At 50.4% G+C, this 17,484-nt stretch overlaps 1 protein-coding gene across 3 annotated transcripts in view; it reads right to left on the reverse strand.

Annotated features, from left to right (window-relative positions):
• elavl3 (ELAV like neuron-specific RNA binding protein 3) overlaps positions 1 to 17,484 on the reverse strand; it is a 124,551-nt gene that overhangs the window by 39,343 nt on the left and 67,724 nt on the right. For all 3 annotated transcript variants that reach the window (XM_085971677.1, XM_085971678.1, XM_085971675.1), the window contains exon 3: positions 7,228 to 7,331. In XM_085971677.1, the coding sequence (XP_085827803.1) occupies positions 7,228 to 7,331 (104 nt within the window). The remainder of the gene's footprint in view (positions 1 to 7,227; positions 7,332 to 17,484) is intronic.

Raw genomic sequence — 17,484 nt, forward strand, 5'->3', positions numbered from 1 at the left:
TTACTTCTTTTGTTCTATCGCAGCCCTGCCTTCGATCTATTTCATTTCCTTTCCAGTTTTGAAAAAGGGTTCGACCCGAAACGTCGACTCTAATTTCTCTCCACGGATGTTGCCTGGCCTGCTGAGTTTTTCCAGCATTTTCTGTTGTTATTTCGGATTTCCAGCATCTGCAGTATTTTGCTATCGTATAAATGAAAGTTGTTGTTGTTCTTGGTAGTCCATTTGACCATGGGATGATAGTGGGGCGAATCACAGTCGAGTTGAATTATAGACATTTGCTTTCTGCCAGGAGTCATCGGACAGCGATCAGGAGTAAGACCTCTGGCTGATTTTATCTCTCCCTCCACACCCTGGTTCTTATCTGACCTGCACTGAAGCCCATTGTAACTCAAACGCAACACAGTCCAGCGATTGAACTTGGAATCTTCCTTGTCTGTATGACACAGTTCCACACTAGACGGGGAAAGGCTGTTCCCACTAGTTGATGGTACAAAGACTAGGGGACCCAGATTTAAGGTTTTGGGCACGAGATACAGGGGGGATGTGAGGAAAAGCTTTTTTATGCAGCGAGTGGTGAGGACCTGGAACTCGCTGCCGACGGAAGTAGTGGAAGTGGAGACACTCAATGTTTTCGAGGGGAGACTGGATAGGCACTTGAGGGAAATAAACTTGCAGGGCTACGGGGATTGAGCGGGGGAGTGGGACTGACTGGATTGCTCCACAGATGGGCCGAATGGCCTCCTTCTGTGCTGTTATGACTCTGGGGGAAAAATTCAGTTGCTTTGCACCTCCCGGGTGCTAATGGGGCGCAAAGCAACTAGCGTCCGGGCGTGGCGCCGCCAACGCCTCCCGTGAAATTCTGCAGGAGGATAGCGGTGGCGCTAACCGTTAGCGCTATGTCCGACGGGATCAGGGGGGGGCCTACCTGCTGTCGGGGCAGCGTTAATTAAAGGCGAGGTGCCGGGCGGCCATTTTTGCTGCTGGCCATCCCCGGCCTGCTAACCAGCTCCGTGAGCCCGGCACTTCTCTTGAGTGCTGGGCTCTTTTGCCGGCACTCCTGATCCCCGGGGCCCGGGCTGTGCTGCGCAAGGCCCCTCCCCTTTAAGAAGGGGAGGAAGGCCTGAATTACCGCGGCGCGTAGCGGCATGATATCCCCTCGCAGCGCCTCAAGAGGGAGGCGGGGGCGCTTCCAGTAGCACCCCGCTGACCTCTTGGGGCGCTACCACTCAATTTCGGCCGTGGGGGGGGTACTAATTTTTTCGGGGCGCTAAAAGCAGCGCGACTCAATTTTTCCCCCTATGATCTGTGAATGGATGGAGCCTTCACCTGCTGTACCATCGCATTAAACATTTCAAAGCCCACCACATTAATCCTTTGAAAGCTGCACACTTTGGGTTGCCAGCTGTCCAATGCTCATTTGGACAATCCAATTTTCTGAGCAGACTTTCTGGAAAACTCTGGAACCTATTTTTGTTCTGCTTATTTTTGTGTCTTACACTCTGGCGTACTTAATGATTAAGGCTTTGACATGAATCTTGTCATTCATGTGGAAATGACCTATGAAATGATACTAGGCGGCCTGCGGGTGGCGCTGTCCAGGGAGAGTATAAATACTCGGGCACGGGCCCAGCTTGCTCAAGACATTCTTTAACAGGAACTAGTGAAGGACACAACTAGATCTCCATGTTGAAAAACAGTTGATTAAAGCCTCGTTTAATACTCAGACCAAGTGCCTCGTAGTTTTCTTATGTCAGGCTTCTGGTATCTAACCGTCACAATATTTGCTTTGAGGAACACCTCCGTTCAGTCCGTAAGGGTGACCCCGAGCTTCCGGTCGCCTGTCACTTTAATTCACCGCCCCATTCCCACTCAGACCTCACTGTGCTCGGGCTCTTGCATTGTTCCACGGAAGCTCAACGTAAACTCGAGGAACAGCACCTCATCTTCCGATTAGGCACTTTACAGTCTTCCGGACTCAATATCGAGTTCAACAATTTCAGATCATAACCTCGGCCCCCCATTACATTTTTGCTTATATTTTATCCGCACCTTTGTTTTGGCCTTTCCCCTCCGCCTTTTTTTCTCTCTCCCACATGGCAGCTGTCTCCCATTCTGCCAGAGCATTTCACACCTAATCTAGAGCCGTCTTTTGTCTCCACTAGTCCTATTACCATCTCGTCTCGTTTTGAACACCTCTTAATGTCTCTTCACTTCTTTTGTTCTCTCCCAGCCCTGCCTTTCGATCTATTTCATTTCCTTTCCAGTTTTGAAAAAGGGTTTTGACCCGAAACGTTGACTATTTTCTCTCCACGGATGTTGCCTGGCCTGCTGAGTTTTTCCAGCATTTTCTGTTGTTATTTCGGATTTCCAGCATCTGCAGTATTTTGCTATCGTACAATATTTTCTAGTCCTATTCCCCAGTCCTATTTCTACTTGGGCCTACTCTTCATCTCCTCTCGTAGGAACAGGAGGAGGCCAATCAGTCCCTCGAGCCTGTTCCGCCATTCAATTAGATCTTGGCTGATCTGTTTCTTAACTCCACTCTACCTGCTTTGGTTCTGTATCCCTTGCCTAACAAAAATCTATCAATCTCAAGTTTTGAAATTTCAATTGCCCCCCCCAGCCTGAACAGCTTTTTGAGGGAGAGAGCCCCAGATTTCCACCACCCTTTGTGTGAAGAAGTGCTTCCTGACATCACCCCTGAACGGCCTGGCTCTAATTTTAAGGTTACATCCCCTTGTTCTGGACTTCCCCCCACCAGTGGAAATAGTTTCTGTCTACCTACCCGAGCAAATCCTTTAATCATCTTAAACACCTCTGTTGTTCCAGTCTCGGCTTGGGGGCCTGCCACTATCGCGCCCCCTGACCTCTGGAATTCTCTCATTTTACCCTGGCTCAGTGGGTAGCACCCTTGCCTCTGAGTCAGAAGGTCATGGGTTCCAGTCCCACACCATGAGACTTGAGCACAAAAATCTAGGCTGACACGCCCAGTGCAGTACTGCGGGAGTGCTGCACCGTCGGAGGTGCTCCCTTATGGATGATATGTTAAACCAAGGCCCTGCCTGTCCTTGCAGGTGGATGTAAAAGATCACACAACACTATTTGAAGAAGAGCAGGGGAGTTCTCCCGGTATATTGGAACGGCCATTTATCTCATTGCTGTTTGTCGGACCTTACTGTGCACAGATTTGGCTGCCCTGTTTCTTATATTACAACAGTGAATACACTTCAAAAGTACTTAATTGGCTGTAAAACGCTTTGGGATGTCCTGAGGATGTGATAGGCGGTATATAAATGCAAGTTCATTATTCACCTCTCACCCTTCAAGAGCCCTCTCAGAAACCTACCTCCCCAAAAACTCCTACAAACCTCTTGGCTTCCCATCCATCCCTGTAAAGCACCTCGGGACAATTGTTTGTGAAAAAGGCACAATGTAAATGTAAGCCCTGTTGTAATTGCACCGACCAGCGTTTAACCCTGCAGTGCTTGCGGGTTTAACCGGGATGATGGAGGGGTCTGGACAGAGTAGAGTGAGGGAAACCATTCCCATTGGCGGAAGGGTCGAGAACCAGAGGAGACAGATTCAAGGTGATTGGCAGAAGAACCAAAGGCGACATGAGGAAAAACATTTTACGCAGCGAGTGGTTAGGATCTGGAATGCACTGCCTGAAAGGGCGGTGGAGGGAGATTCAATCGTGGCTTTCAATAGGGAATTGGATAAGTACCTGAAGGAAAAAAATTTGCAGGGCTACGGGCAAAGGGCGGGGGAGGGGGACTAGCTGAGGTGCTCCTGCAGAGAGCCGGCACAGGCTCGACGGGCCGAATGGCCTCCTCCTGTGCTGTAACCATTCTATGATTCTATGAATGTGGAACTTGATACCACAAGGAGTAGTTGAGACGTATAGCATAGATGCATTTAGAAGGAAGCTGGATGGGGGAGAAAGGAATAGAGGGTTATGTTGATAGGGTGAGATGAAGTAAGGTGGGAGGAGGCTCGTGTGGAGCATAAACACCGGCACGGACCAGTTGGGCCGAATGGCCTGTTTCTGCGCTGTAATAGTGCCGAGGAGGTACTTCCGGATGTTCTCCCAGTCTATCCTCCACAGTATAATCTCCGTCAAATGCTTTAGTCTATCTACAGCCGTAGGGATACGTCGTGCCAATTCTTCAGCCCCACCCCCCTCCCGAAGAGAGGTTGTATGGAAAGATATCGAGCTCCAAAAAAATAATTGCACAGGAAAATCTGGAGCTCCTGCGGTTGGTACAGAGTTGCTGTGACAGCTCACTGAAGATCTGTGGCATTGCTTTAAACCTTCTCCCAAAATAGCACAGGACCAGAATCTTCCATCTCCTTCTGACTGCATTATAAATAGAAGCGTGTGTGACTTGTTCACGGGATCCGTTGTCATAATGTTTTATGTAATTCCGTGGAGAATTTATGCTCCTTGTTTCTCGAAATGAAAGTTGTTGACTCTTGCTTGGGTTACAGTTCCATGGGTGCTGGTACCCCCTCCTCATCTGGTCCAAGTGTCCATTCTTCATGTGTGACCCACCCGCCCCCCAGTGAGTGATTACGCTGGCTATTTGACATGTGGCCATCAGTGTCATGTCTGTACAGGGCCCGATTTTAACACTTCCCCAACCCCCCTGGCACGGTGAAGCCCAGGCAGGGTGGGGCAGGGGAGTAGTGGAGGTTACAATTGAGCAGGACTGTCCACTCCTTTCCCACTCCGATCTGGCCGACTGCAGTTTTAATATTTCCTCTTTAATTATGCAGATCGGGCTCCGATGGTGTCATTGGGGTCGCATCTGTCATTTTACCCTGAGATCTGAGTGGTGGGGGTTCGCAGAGATGTGGGGGTTGGGGTGAGGGGGGTTTGGGGTGAGGGGGGATTGGGGTGAGGGGGGTTGGAGTGGGGGGGGTTGGGGTGAGGGGGGTGGGGGTGGGGGGGGTTGGGGTGGGGAGGGTTGGAGTGGGGGGGGTTGGGGTGAGGGGGGTTGGGGTGAGAGTGGTTGGGGTGAGGAGGGTTGGGGTGAGGGGGGTTGGGTTGGGGGGGTTGGGGTGGGGTGGTTGGAGTGAGGGGTGTTGGGGTGAGGGGGTTTGGGGTGAGGGGGGTTGGGTTGGGGGGGTTGGTGTGGGGGTGAGGGGGGTTGGGGTGAGGGGGTGTTGGGGTGAGCGGGGTTGGGATGAGGGGGGGTTGGGGTGAGGGGGGGTTGGGGTGAGGGGAGGTTGAAGTGAGGGGGGTTGGGGTGAGGGGGGTTGGGTTGGGGGGGTTGGGGTGAGGGGGCCTTGGGGTGAGGGGGGTTGGAGTGGGGGGGGTTGGGGTGAGGGTGGTTGGGGTGAGGAGGGTTGGGGTGAGGGGGGTTGGGGTGAGGGGGGTTGGGGTGAGGGGGGTTGGGTTGGGGGGGTGGTTGGAGTGAGGGGGGTTGGGGTGAGGGGGGTTGGGTTGGGGGGTTGGGGTGGGGGTGGTTGGGGTGAGGGGGGTTGGGGTGAGGGGTGGTTGGGGTGAGCGGGGTTGGGATGAGGGGGGGTTGGGGTGAGAGGGGGTTGGGGTGAGGGGAGGTTGGAGTGAGGGGGTTGGGGTGAGGGGGGTTGGGTTAGGGGGGTTGGGGTGAGGGGGCGTTGGGGTGAGGGGGGATTGGGGTGAGGGGAGTTGGAGTGGGGGGGGTTGGGGTGAGGGGGGTGGGGGTGGGGGGGGTTGGGGTGGGGTGTTGGAGTGGGGGTGTTGGGGTGAGGGGGGTTGGGGTGAGGGGAGGTTGGGGTGAGGGGGGTTGGGGTGAGGGGGGTTGGGGTGAGGGGGGTTGGGTTGGGGGGTTTGGGGTGGGGGTGGTTGGAGTGAGGGGGGTTGGGGTGAGGGGGGGATGGGGTGGGGGTGGTTGGGGTGAGGGGGGTTGGGGTGAGGGGGGTTGGGGTGGGGGGGGTTGGGGTGGGGGGGTTGGGGTGAGGGTGGTTGGGGTGAGGGGGGTTGGGGTGGGGGTGGTTGGAGTGAGGGGGGTTGGGGTGAGGGGGGGTTGGGGTGGGGGTGGTTGGGGTGAGGGGGGTTGGGGTGAGGGGGGGTTGGGGTGGGGGGGGTTGGGGTGGGGGGGTTGGAGTAGGGGGGGTTGCGGTGGGGGGGGTTGGGGTGGGGGTGTTGGGGTGAGGGGGGTTGGGGTGAGGGGGGTTGGGGTGAGGGGATGTTGGGGTGAGGGGGGTTGGGGTGAGGGGGGTTGGGGTGAGGGGGGTTGGGGTGAGGGGGGTTGGGTTGGGGGGGTTGGGGTGGGGGTGGTTGGAGTGAGGGGGGTTGGGGTGAGGGGGGGTTGGGGTGGGGGTGGTTGGGGTGAGGGGGGTTGGGGTGAGGGGGGTTGGGGTGGGGGGGTTGGGGTGAGGGGGGTTGGGGTGAGGGGGGTTGGGGTGGCGGTGGTTGGGGTGAGGGGGGTTGGGGTGGGGGGGTTGGGGTGAGGGGGGTTGGGATGAGGTGGGGTTGGGGTGAGGGGGGTTGGGATGAGGTGGGGTTGGGGTGAGGGGGGTTGGGATGTGGGGGGTTGGGGTGAGGGGGTTGGGGTGAGGGGGTTGGGGTGAGGGGGCGTTGGGGTGGGGGGGTTGGCGTGAGGGGGGTTGGGGTGAGGGGGTTGGGGTGAGCGGGGTTGGGGTGAGGGGGCGTTGGGGTGGGGGGGTTGGCGTGAGGGGGGGTTGGCGTGAGGGGGGGTTGGGGTGAGGGGGGTTGGGGTGAGGGGGGGTTGGGGTGAGGGGGGGTTGGGGTGGGGGGGGTTGGGGTGAGGCGGCGTTGGGGTGGGGGGGCTGGCGTGAGGGGGGGTTGGGGTGAAGTGGCAGTGTGGGGTGGCGGGGGGAGCAGGGGAAAGTGGGGATCGGAAAGGGGGCTGCATTACCAGGCAGGCAAATCCGCCCAGGAACAGGAGCAGAAACAGGAGCAGGAACAGGAGGCAGGTTGAGACGAGTCCTAGCAAAGTTACTTTTAAAATGATACAGGAGAAGAGGAAGAGTTATATCTAATGGAAAAACCGTGACAAGATACGTAGAATGACATAATTTACGGCACAGAAACAGGCCATTCGGCCCATCTGGTCTATGCCGGTGTTTATGCTCCACACGAGCCTCCTCCCACCCCTCTTCATCTCACCCTATCATCATATCCTTCTATTCCTTTCTCCCTCATGTGCTTATCTAGCTTCCCCTTAAATGCATCAAATACAGCGTGTAATTAAAAATCGTGACAAGCACTGTGCCTACCTTGATAGTTTTAGTCTGCAGCTTGAGTCCGTTTAAGGTGTTAATGGCTTTGTCTGCATCATTTGGATCCACATAGTTTACGAAACCGTATCCTAAGCTCTGACCTACAAGGAGATAGAGAAGAAAAAAAAATAGTTCAGGTTCCAGCGGGAAATGTAAGACTCAGCGAAGGGGGGAAAGATTCTCTCGGTACAACATGTGTGACATTATCATAATCCCTCTTTATAAAAAGAAAGGTTCCTGACTCCATTACACAATGCTGAGGAAATCCGACACCATTGGTATTGCTCGGCCTCCTTGCCTATGGAAGGATAAACTTGCCATAGAGGGAGTGCAACGAAGGTTCACTAGACTGATTCCTGGGATGGGGGGCTTGTCCTATGAGGAGAGATTGAGTAGACTAGACCTATATTCTCTAGAGTTTAGAAGAATGAGAGGTGATCTCATTGAAACATATAAAATTCTTACAGGGCTTGACAGGGTAGATGCAGGGAGGATGTTTTCCCCCTGGCAGGGGAGTCTAGAACCAGGAGTCACAGTCTCAGAATAAGGGGTTGGCCATTTAGGACTGAGATGAGGAGACATTTCTTCACTCAGAGGGCGGTGAATCTTTGGAGTTCTCTACCCCAGAGGGCTGTGGATGCTCAGTCGTTGAGTATATTCAAGGCTGAGATCGATAGATTTTTGAATATTAAGGGAATCAAGGGATAGTGCAGGAAAGTGGAGATGAGGCAGAAGATCAGCCATGATCTCATTGAATGGCGGAGCAGGCTCGAGGGGCTGAATGGCCGACTCCTGCTCCTATTTCCTATGTTCTTAGACCCACAGACTCAAATCGCCATTTTCACTGCTTGGGAAACCTCTTATGCAAATTAGCGGTACCCGGGTTTAGAGTTCATCGTTGCCTGGGGTTACCAACCCTCCAGGATTGGCCCTGGAGTCTCCAGGAATTAAAGATTAATCCCCTGGGCACCGGTGCCAACAAAACCCGGGAGAAAAATCATAGGGGGCGTTTAAAATAATGGCGTTTAAAAAAAAAAATTATTTGAACGCTTTTGTTTACTAGTTTTAAAAATGATTGGACGTGGGCATGAAGGCCGTTTGACCGACAGTCAAGAATCATCCAATCAAGTAACCAAGAATCTATTCGCTTTCCGATTGGCCTTGGGAAGGTTGGGGGGCACTGTGAGGATGGACATGCCGGGCGACCAATGGCGAGAGTGTAGGGGGGGGCGGGGCAGTTGGAGGCGGGGTCAGAGGTCAGAGTTTGGCGACCCTATCATGGCCTGCCATCCTGATCATTGTCCTGCAGCATCAACTTCACAGTCGGAGTGAGAAAGCACCAAAAAAAAACAATCGGTGTTGTTGTGTTCCGCACCAAAGGTCTGCAAAATAATCAGGATGCTGCCCCTTGCAGTTGCGTTTAAAAAAAAAATTATTATTGTTGGGGGGGGTGGGGGGTTTTGCAGTGCTGTTTTTGCTTGGTTTTTACAGGGGGCACTGTTGCTATGGCGATATCCCACAAATCGCAGTGCAGTGTACAGAGCTGTGATACAATCATGTAACGCAAATTGACTTGCGGCCAATCGGAAAATCGGTGTTTTCGCTGCCTCTAGGAATGTGTGTGTGAAGTTTCAGACTCAGACAGCCTGTCGTGCTGTACGTTTGGTTAATTTACTGTGTCGCACTGCGTCAAATCATAGAAGGACATAAGAACATAAGAAATAGGAGCAGGAGTCGGCCATTCAGCCCTTCGAGCCTGCTCCGCCATTCAATGAGATCATGGCTGATCTTCCGCCTCATCTCCACTTTCCCGCACTATCCCCATATCCCTTGATTCCCTTAATATTCAAAAATCTATCGATCTCTGTCTTGAATATACTCAACGACTGAGCCTCCACAGCCCTCTGGGGTAGAGAATTCCAAAGACTCACCACCCTCTGAGTGAAGAAATTTCTCCTCATCTCAGTCCTAAATGGCCGACCCCTTATTCTGAGACTGTGACCCCTGGTTCTAGACTCTCCAGCCAGGAGGAAAACATCCTCCCTGCATCTACCCTGTCAAGTCCTGTAAGAATTTTGTATGTTTCAATGAGATCACCTCTCATTCTTCTAAACTCTAGAGAATATAGGCCTAGTCTACTCAATCTCTCCTCATAGGACAATCCCCCCATCCCAGGAACCAGTCTGGTGAACCTTCGTTGCACTCCCTCTATGGAAAGTTTATCCTTCCTTAGGTAAGGAGAATAAAACTGTACACAATACTCCAGGTGTGGTCTCACCAGGGCCCTATATAATTACAGTAAGGCGTCTTTACTCTTATACTCAAATCCTCTTGTAATAAAGGCCAACATACCATTTGTTTTCCTAATTGTTTGCTGTACCTGCATGTTAACTTTCAGTGATTTGTGTACAAGGACACCCAGGTCTCTCTGAACACCAACATTTCCCAATCTCTCACCATTTAAAAAATACTCTGCTTTTCTATTTTTCCTACCAAAGTGGATAACTTCACATTTCTCCACATTATATTCCATTTGCCATGTTCTCGCCCACTCACTGAGCCTGTCTATATTCCCTTGAAGCCTCTTTGCATCCTCCTCACAACTTACATTCCCACCCAGCTTTGTATCATCAGCAAACTTGGATATATTACATTTGGTCCCCTCATCCAAATCATTGATGTAGATTGTGAATAGCTGAGGCCCAAGCACTGATCCTTGCGGTACCCCACTAGTTACAGCCTGCCATCCCGAAAACGACCCGTTTATTCCTACTCTCTGTTTTCTGTCCGTTAACCAATCCTCAGTCCATGCTAGTATATTACCCCCAATCCCATGAGCCCTAATTTTGTTTAATAACCTCTTGTGTGACACCTTATCGAATGCCTTCTGAAAATCCAAATACACCACATCCACTGGTTCCCCCTTATCTATTCTGTTAGTTACAACCTCAAAAAATTCTAACAGATTTGTCAAACACGATTTCCCTTTCATAAATCCGTGTTGACTCTGCCCAATCCTATTATTATTTTCTAAGTTCCCTGTTACCACATCCTTAATAATAGATTCTAGCATTTTCCCTCCTATTGATATCAGGCTAACTAGTCTGTATTTCCCCGTTTTCTCTCTCCCTCCTTTCTTTAATAGTGGGGTTACATTTGCTTCCTTCCAATCCACGGGAACCATTCTAGAATCTATGGAATTTTGGAAAATGACAACCAATGCATCCACTATCTCTATAGCCACCTCTTTCAGTACCCTAGGATGTAGGCCATCAGGTCCAGGCAATCTATTGGCTTTCAGTCCCATTAATTTCTCCAGGACTACTTTTTTAATAATACTAATTTCTTTCAGTTCCTCATTCTCACTAGACCCTTGGTTCTCCACTATTTCCGGGAAGTTTTTTGCATCTTCTTCCGTGAAGACAGACACAAAGTATTTGTTTAATTTCTCTGCCATTTCCTTATTCCCCATTATAATTTCTCCTGTCTCAGCCTGTAAGGGACCCACATTTACTTTAGCTAATCATTTCCTTTTTACATATCTATAGAAGCTTTTACAGTCTGTTTTTATGTCTCTTGCTAGTTTACTCTCATATTCTATTTTACCTTTCTTCATCAATTTCTTGGTTCTCCTTGGCTGAATTTTAAAATTCTCCCAATCCTCAGGCTAACTGCTCTTTTTGGCAGCATTATAACCCTCTTCCTTTGATCTAATACTATCTTTAACTTCTCTTGTTAGCTACGGTTGGACCACTTTTCCTGTGGGGTTTTTGTGCCTTAAAGGAATGTACATTTGTTGTAAATTATGTATTAATTCTTTAAATGCTAGCCATTGCTCGTCCACTATCAAACCTTTTAATGTAGTTTCCCAATCTACCTTAGCCAACTCGCCCCTCATACCGACGTAGTTTGCTTTGTTTAGATTTAAGACTCTAGTTTTGGATTTAACTAAGTCACTTTCAGACTCAATATAAAATTCCATCATATTTATGGTCACTCTTCCATAAGGACCCCTTTACTACAAGGTTATTAATTAACCCTTTCTTGTTGCACAATACTAGATCTAAAATAGCCTCTTCCCTAGTTGGTTTCTCAACATACTGATCTAGAAAACTATCTTGCATACATTCCATGAATTCGTCCTCCACACTATTACTGCAAATACCCTAGCAATGGGCAAGAGAAGGTTATCACAGGATCCCTAATGAGGGCTGCGAGTTATTTATTTTCTATGCTTCAAATGAATATTAAGAAAGAAATTGCATCTATGTAGCATGACGTAAGAAAACTACTAGGCACTTGGCCTAAGCGTTAAGCAAAGCTTTAATGAACTGTTTTACAACATGGAGATCTAGTTGTGTCCTTCACTAGTTCCTGTTAAGAATGTCCTGCGCAAGCTGGACCCGTGCCCGAGTATTTATACTCTCCCTGGACAGCGCCACCCGTAGGCCGCTCAGTATTATTTCATAAGTCTTTCTTTCATGAATGACTGATTCATGTCATAGCGTTTTTCAGAAGACTTCCTAAAGTGCCTCGTAGCCAATGAGTTAGGTTTGAAGTGCAGTCATTGTTGTTGCGTAGGCAAATTGCAGTTGCCAATCTGCGCACAGCAAGGTCCCACAAACAACAAACGAGACAAGCGAATGGTTAATCTGTTCTTTGGCGGTGTTCGATGAAGGATGAATATTGATCAGGACAGCACAAGAATTCCCTGCTCTTCTTCGAAAAAAAAGGTATCATTGCATTTTTTCATCCAGCTGAACAGGGGCCTTGGTTTGATGTCTCATTGAAAAGTCCTCACCGCCAACAGTGCAGCACCCCCCCAACCCAGTACTGAACTGGAGAATCAGCATAGATGATGTGCTCAAGGGGGAGAAATTCAGTATCGCCTCGCTTGGGGCGCTGTTATCGGCCGGGAGCAAAGTTTAGCGCCCAGCGCTAATTATCGCCTCCGACTGCAAACTTGGCCTCTATCGCCCCTGGAGGTGATTGGAGCGCTAAATCAGAGGCTACACACCAGTCTTAAGGCGCTAACGTCGAGGAGCGAGGCGCTACCTCAGAGCGCTGGCGAAGCTCAGGCAATGTCAGTTAACAATGGAACACAGACAGACTGGCGCCATCCAGTTCTTAAAGGGGAGAGGCCATCTTGCTGGCCAGCCACACCCTGCTCATTGCAGCCTTGAATCTCAGCCTGGAGAGACCTCCAAAGCAATTGTGTTGGAAGCACTAATGGATAGGCCCAGGGAAAGAGCTCAGCGCTGAGGAACCTCAACAGTGGTGCCGAGGGCCAAAACTCCTTAGGACAGCGTTAAATCTCTCCAGACATCTCTCTCCCTCTCAACCTGTGTGTACCAAAAATTTTGATGACAAAAAAAGGCAGGAAGCAGCTGCCTTTAAATAGCGCTCCCCCAGTCCCTTCCCGACTGCAAAACGTTCCCCTCTACCTGTCGTTGCTAGCGGCAGGTGCTAAGGCAGGGGGCGCGACTCAATGTCCGGTCCGGGGCGCTACCGAGGCATTGCACGCTCGACTGACCTCACGACCCGCGGGCGCAGGAGATCATGGCGGTAGTGTTTAGCGCCGCCGCAAAATGTCTGGTCAATTTCGCGAGCGGTGCAAACATCGCCGCGCCCGGGCGCTAGTTGCTTTGCGCCCCGTTAGCGCCCTCTCAGGGTGCTAACGGGAGGTGCTAATCAATCGAATTTCCCCCCTCCGCCCAAGTCTCTTGGAGCTACAACTTGAACTCACGACCTGCTGCGTCAGAGCCAAGAGTTCTATCCATTGAGCCATGGCTGACACCTCAGATCAGGGGCTTGCGGATTATGCGCTAGGTCCTCTTCATGGAGTCTGCTCCAGTTTGTACTTTTCCCCAATAGCCAACAAAAGAAAGATGTACATTTATAGACCATGTCAGGAATCTTACCATTCATGACTCATGAGACAACACTGGGCGGCCAGCTGGTGGCGCCGTCCAAGGAAAGTATAAATACTCGGGCGTGGGCCCAGCTTGCCCAGGACGTTTTTGTAACCAGGAACTAGTGATGTAACTAGAATCTCATGGTTGTGAAACAGTTGATTAAAGCCTTATTTTATACTCACACCAAGTGCTTAGTGAGTTTTCTTACATCAGACCACATACATAGAAATGACAAGAGGCAAACAGGCCATTTAGCCCAACCAGTTTGCGTTGGTGTTTATCTTCCACCTGCGCAGTAGTCTTAATCCCATGCCCACCCTGCTCCCATTTCCACTTATTCTCCTTTCCTTCAATCAACAATCCACTCTATCATCTCATTGAAACGTATAAAATTCTGACCGGGCTAGACAGACTGGATGCAGGGAGGATGTTTTCCCTGGCTGGGGGTTGTCTAGAACGAGGGGTCACAGTCTCAGGATACGGGGTAGGACATTTAGGACTGAGATGAGGAGAAATTTCTTCACTCAGAGGGTGGTGAACCCGTGGAATTCTCTACCACAGAAGGCTGTGGAGGCCAAGTCACTGAATATATTTAAGGAGATAGATAGATTTCTAGACACAAAAGGCATCAAGGGGTATGGGGAGAGAGCGGGAATATGGGATTGAGATAGAGGATCAGCCATGATCATATTGAATGGCGGAGCAGGCTCGAAGGGCCGAATGGCCTACTCCTGCTCCTATGTTTCTATGTTTCTATGTTTCTATCCTTAAATGTTGACATGGTCTCTCCGTCTTTCGGATGAGACGTTAAACCGAGGCGGACGTAAAAGATCCCAGGGCACTTTTCCGAAGAAGAGCAGGGGAGTTAACCCCAGCTGTCCTGGCCCTCAATCAACATCACTAAAACAGATTTTTATCTGGGGTCATTATCACATTGCTGTTTGTGGGAGCTTGCTGTGCGCAAATTGGCTGCCCGCGTTTCCCACATTACAACAGCGACTCCACTTCAAAAAGTACTTCATTGGCTGCAAAGCGCCTTTGGGACCTCCTGTGAAAGACGCTATAGAAATGCAGGTCTTTAAAGTATTTCTCTTTCAGTCACTAATGTGTATTTCATGACCTCACAGAGCTCTGTGTAAAGAAAGCTTCTCCCGCTCTCTGTCCTAAATCTCATACATTTAATCTTATATCAACTTCCCCTCATTCTGGACCCATCAACCACAGGGAACAGTCTGGGGGGAATTTTAACTTAAAAAAAATGGGTGGGTAGTTAAATGGTTAAAAATCGGAATCCCGACCTGAACCCGCCTCCACCCCGCCCACCTGGTTTTAATGGTGGCTGGGACATGAGCCAGGACGGGGGCGGGCTGCCAACCCGCTGCCAGGAGGCGAGACGTCAATTTAAATATTATAATGAGGCTGGAAGCCTCTTTTTTAACCTCCATTTTAACGGTTGCTGGTCGGGTTTCGCACACTTCGTAAAACCCGGCAGTTACAGCAAGGCGAGGACTGCTGCACCCAGGAGATGGATATATTTCTGAAGGAGTTGGATATATTTCTTGAGGCTAAGGTGATCAAGGGATATGGGGAGAAAGCAGGGACAGGGTACTGAGTTTGGATGATCAGCCATGATCTCATTGAATGGCGGAGCGGGCTCGAGGGGCCGAATGGCCTACTCCTGCTCCTATCTTCTATGTTTCTATGTAAGTGCCTTTACACCTATCTTTTGGATCCAGGGTCCCTGCCTAACCCACCCCCCATGATCGGAGGACCCCCTCCACCACAAGGCCTCCGATCGCTTTCCCGGATTCCCCCTCCTCCCACATGATGATGCTGAGGCCGGACCCGATTCCTCCGGTGACCGGCCACGCTCTTCCCTTTCCCCCCACTGCCCCCCCACCCCGATCTTCGGGCCCCAATCTTCCTTTTCCTACCCCCCCCCGCCCGCCTCCCCATCCATTGGAGGCCAACCCCGGCCCCCACCCGATCCCTCCCTCCCTCCTCTGTGCGGCCTAGCGCCGCAGGTCTACCTGCCCGGAGCCAGCCAGCCTCTCCATCTGGCTGGCTGCGGGCAGGAAACACAGGCCTCGTCTGCGGATCAGGCCCTGTCGTTAAAGTCGGCAGGGCCTTTTTTGAGGATGTAACTGGTAGAATAGATAAGGGAGAACCAGTGGATGTGGCGTATTTGGACTTTCAGAAGGCTTTCGCTAAGGTCCCGCATAAGAGACTAGCGTGCAAAGTTAAAGCACATGGGATTGGGGGTAAGGTACTGACTTGGATAGAAAACTGGTTGGCAGACAGGAAGCAAAGAGTTGGAATAAACGGGTCTTTTTCCGAGTGGAAGGCAGTGACTAGTGGGGTACTGCAGGGATCGGTGCTAGGACCCCAGTTATTCACAATATATATTAATGATCTAGACGAGGGAACTAGATGTAATATCTCCAAGTTTGCAGACAACACAAAGCTGGGTGGGCGTGTGTGCTGTGAGGAGGATACAGAGAAACTCCAGTATGATTTGGACAGGTTGGGTGATTGGGCAGATGCAGTATAATGTGGATAAATGCGAGGTTATCCATTTTGGTGATAAAAACAGGAAGGCAGATTATTATCTGAACGGCAATAGATTGGGAAAAGGGGAAGTGCAACGAGACCTGGGTGTCCTTGTGTACCAGTCGCGGAAGGTAAGCATGCAGGTGCAGCAGGCGGTTAAGAAGGCAAATGGTATGCTGGCCTTCATAACGAGAGGATTCGAGTACAGGAGCAAGGATGTCTTGCTGCAGTTGTACAGGGCCTTGGTGAGACCACACCTTGAGTATTGTGTGCAGTTTTGGTCGCCTTATCTGAGGAAGGATGTTCTTGCCATGGAGGGAGTGCAGTGAAGATTCACCAGACTGATACCTGGGATGGCAGGAATGACGTATGAAGAGAGATTGGGTCGATTAGGCTTATATTCACTAGAGTTTAGAAGAATGAGAGGGGATCTCATTGAAACTTATAAAATTCTAACAGGACTAGACAGACTAGATGCAGGAAGGATGTTCCCAATGGCAGGGGAGTCCAGAACCAGGGGTCACAGTCTAAGGATAAGGGGTAAGCCATTTAGGACTGAGATGAGGAGGAATTTCTTCACCCAGAGAGTGGTGAACCTATGGAATTCTCTACCACAGAAGGCAGTTGAGGCCAATTCATTAAACATATTCAAGAAGGATTTGGATATATTTCTTAAGGCTAAGGGGGTCAAGGGATATGGGGAGAAAGCAGGGACAGGGTACTGAATTTGGATGATCAGCCATGATCGCATTGAATGGCGGAGCAGGCTCGAGGGGCCGAATGGCCGACTCCTGCTCCTATCTTCTATGTTTCTATGGCCTGCAGGAAACCTGTTCTCCCGGGGTCCCGCCTGCCTCGGAGCCCCCAACCCGCCTTCCCCATGAAAATCCAGCCCAACGTTTCAGGTCGATGGCGGTTCGACAGACGATGAAAGGTCATCGACCTGAAATGTTGACTCTGTTTCTCTCTCCACAGATGCTGCCGGACCCGCTGAGTGTTTCCAGCGTTTCCTCTTTATATTTCAGATTTCCAGCCTCCGCAGTATTTTGCTTTTGTATTGGTTTTTGTTATGGCCTTGTCCATTTTTGGGACGCGGCTTCTAACGTCTTGTGGGCCCGGACCCCCAAATCCTCCTGCACCTCCACATCACCCAACCTTCCCTTATTCGATGTATAATTGGAATGAATTATTTCTTTACCAAATGTACTAGCTCACACTTGCCGACAAGTGAATTCCTTATCGCAGCTCTCAGAAACATCTTGAAGCTTTTTTGCTATGAATTGTTTTGCAGTGCGTGGACTGTTGTTAGTGAAAAAACAACAGCCATTTTGGCACAGCAAGATACCACAAACCGCAACAAGCTGAATGACTAGCTAAATAACAACAGAAAACGCTAGGGATACTCAGCAGGCCAGGCAGCATCGGTGGAGAGAGAAACAGAGTCAATGTTTCAGGTCGATGACCTTTCGTCAGAACTGGAAAAAAAGCAGGAAATGGAACAGGTTTTAAAGCAAGTTTAGGGGCTGGGAAAAGGGGGCGGGGATGAAAGAACAAAAGGGAAGGTCAGTGATAGTATAGAAAGCAGGAGAGATTAAGAGACATTAAGAGATATTCAAGGCGAGAGGAGGTGGTAATGGGACAGGTTAAGGAACTTTTTTTCTCCCCTCCCACGTGGCAACTGTCCTTCATTCTGCCTGCGCAATTCACACTTCATCCAGAGCCATCCTTTTTCCTTAACCTGTCCCATTACCACCTCCGCTGCAGTCTGTGTGGTGAAGGAGCTCCCACC

This window comes from Somniosus microcephalus, chromosome 31 (genome assembly GCF_052327205.1).
Source record: "Somniosus microcephalus isolate GS21.2 chromosome 31, FLI_Smic_1.0, whole genome shotgun sequence".
Lineage (NCBI taxonomy): Eukaryota > Metazoa > Chordata > Chondrichthyes > Squaliformes > Somniosidae > Somniosus > Somniosus microcephalus.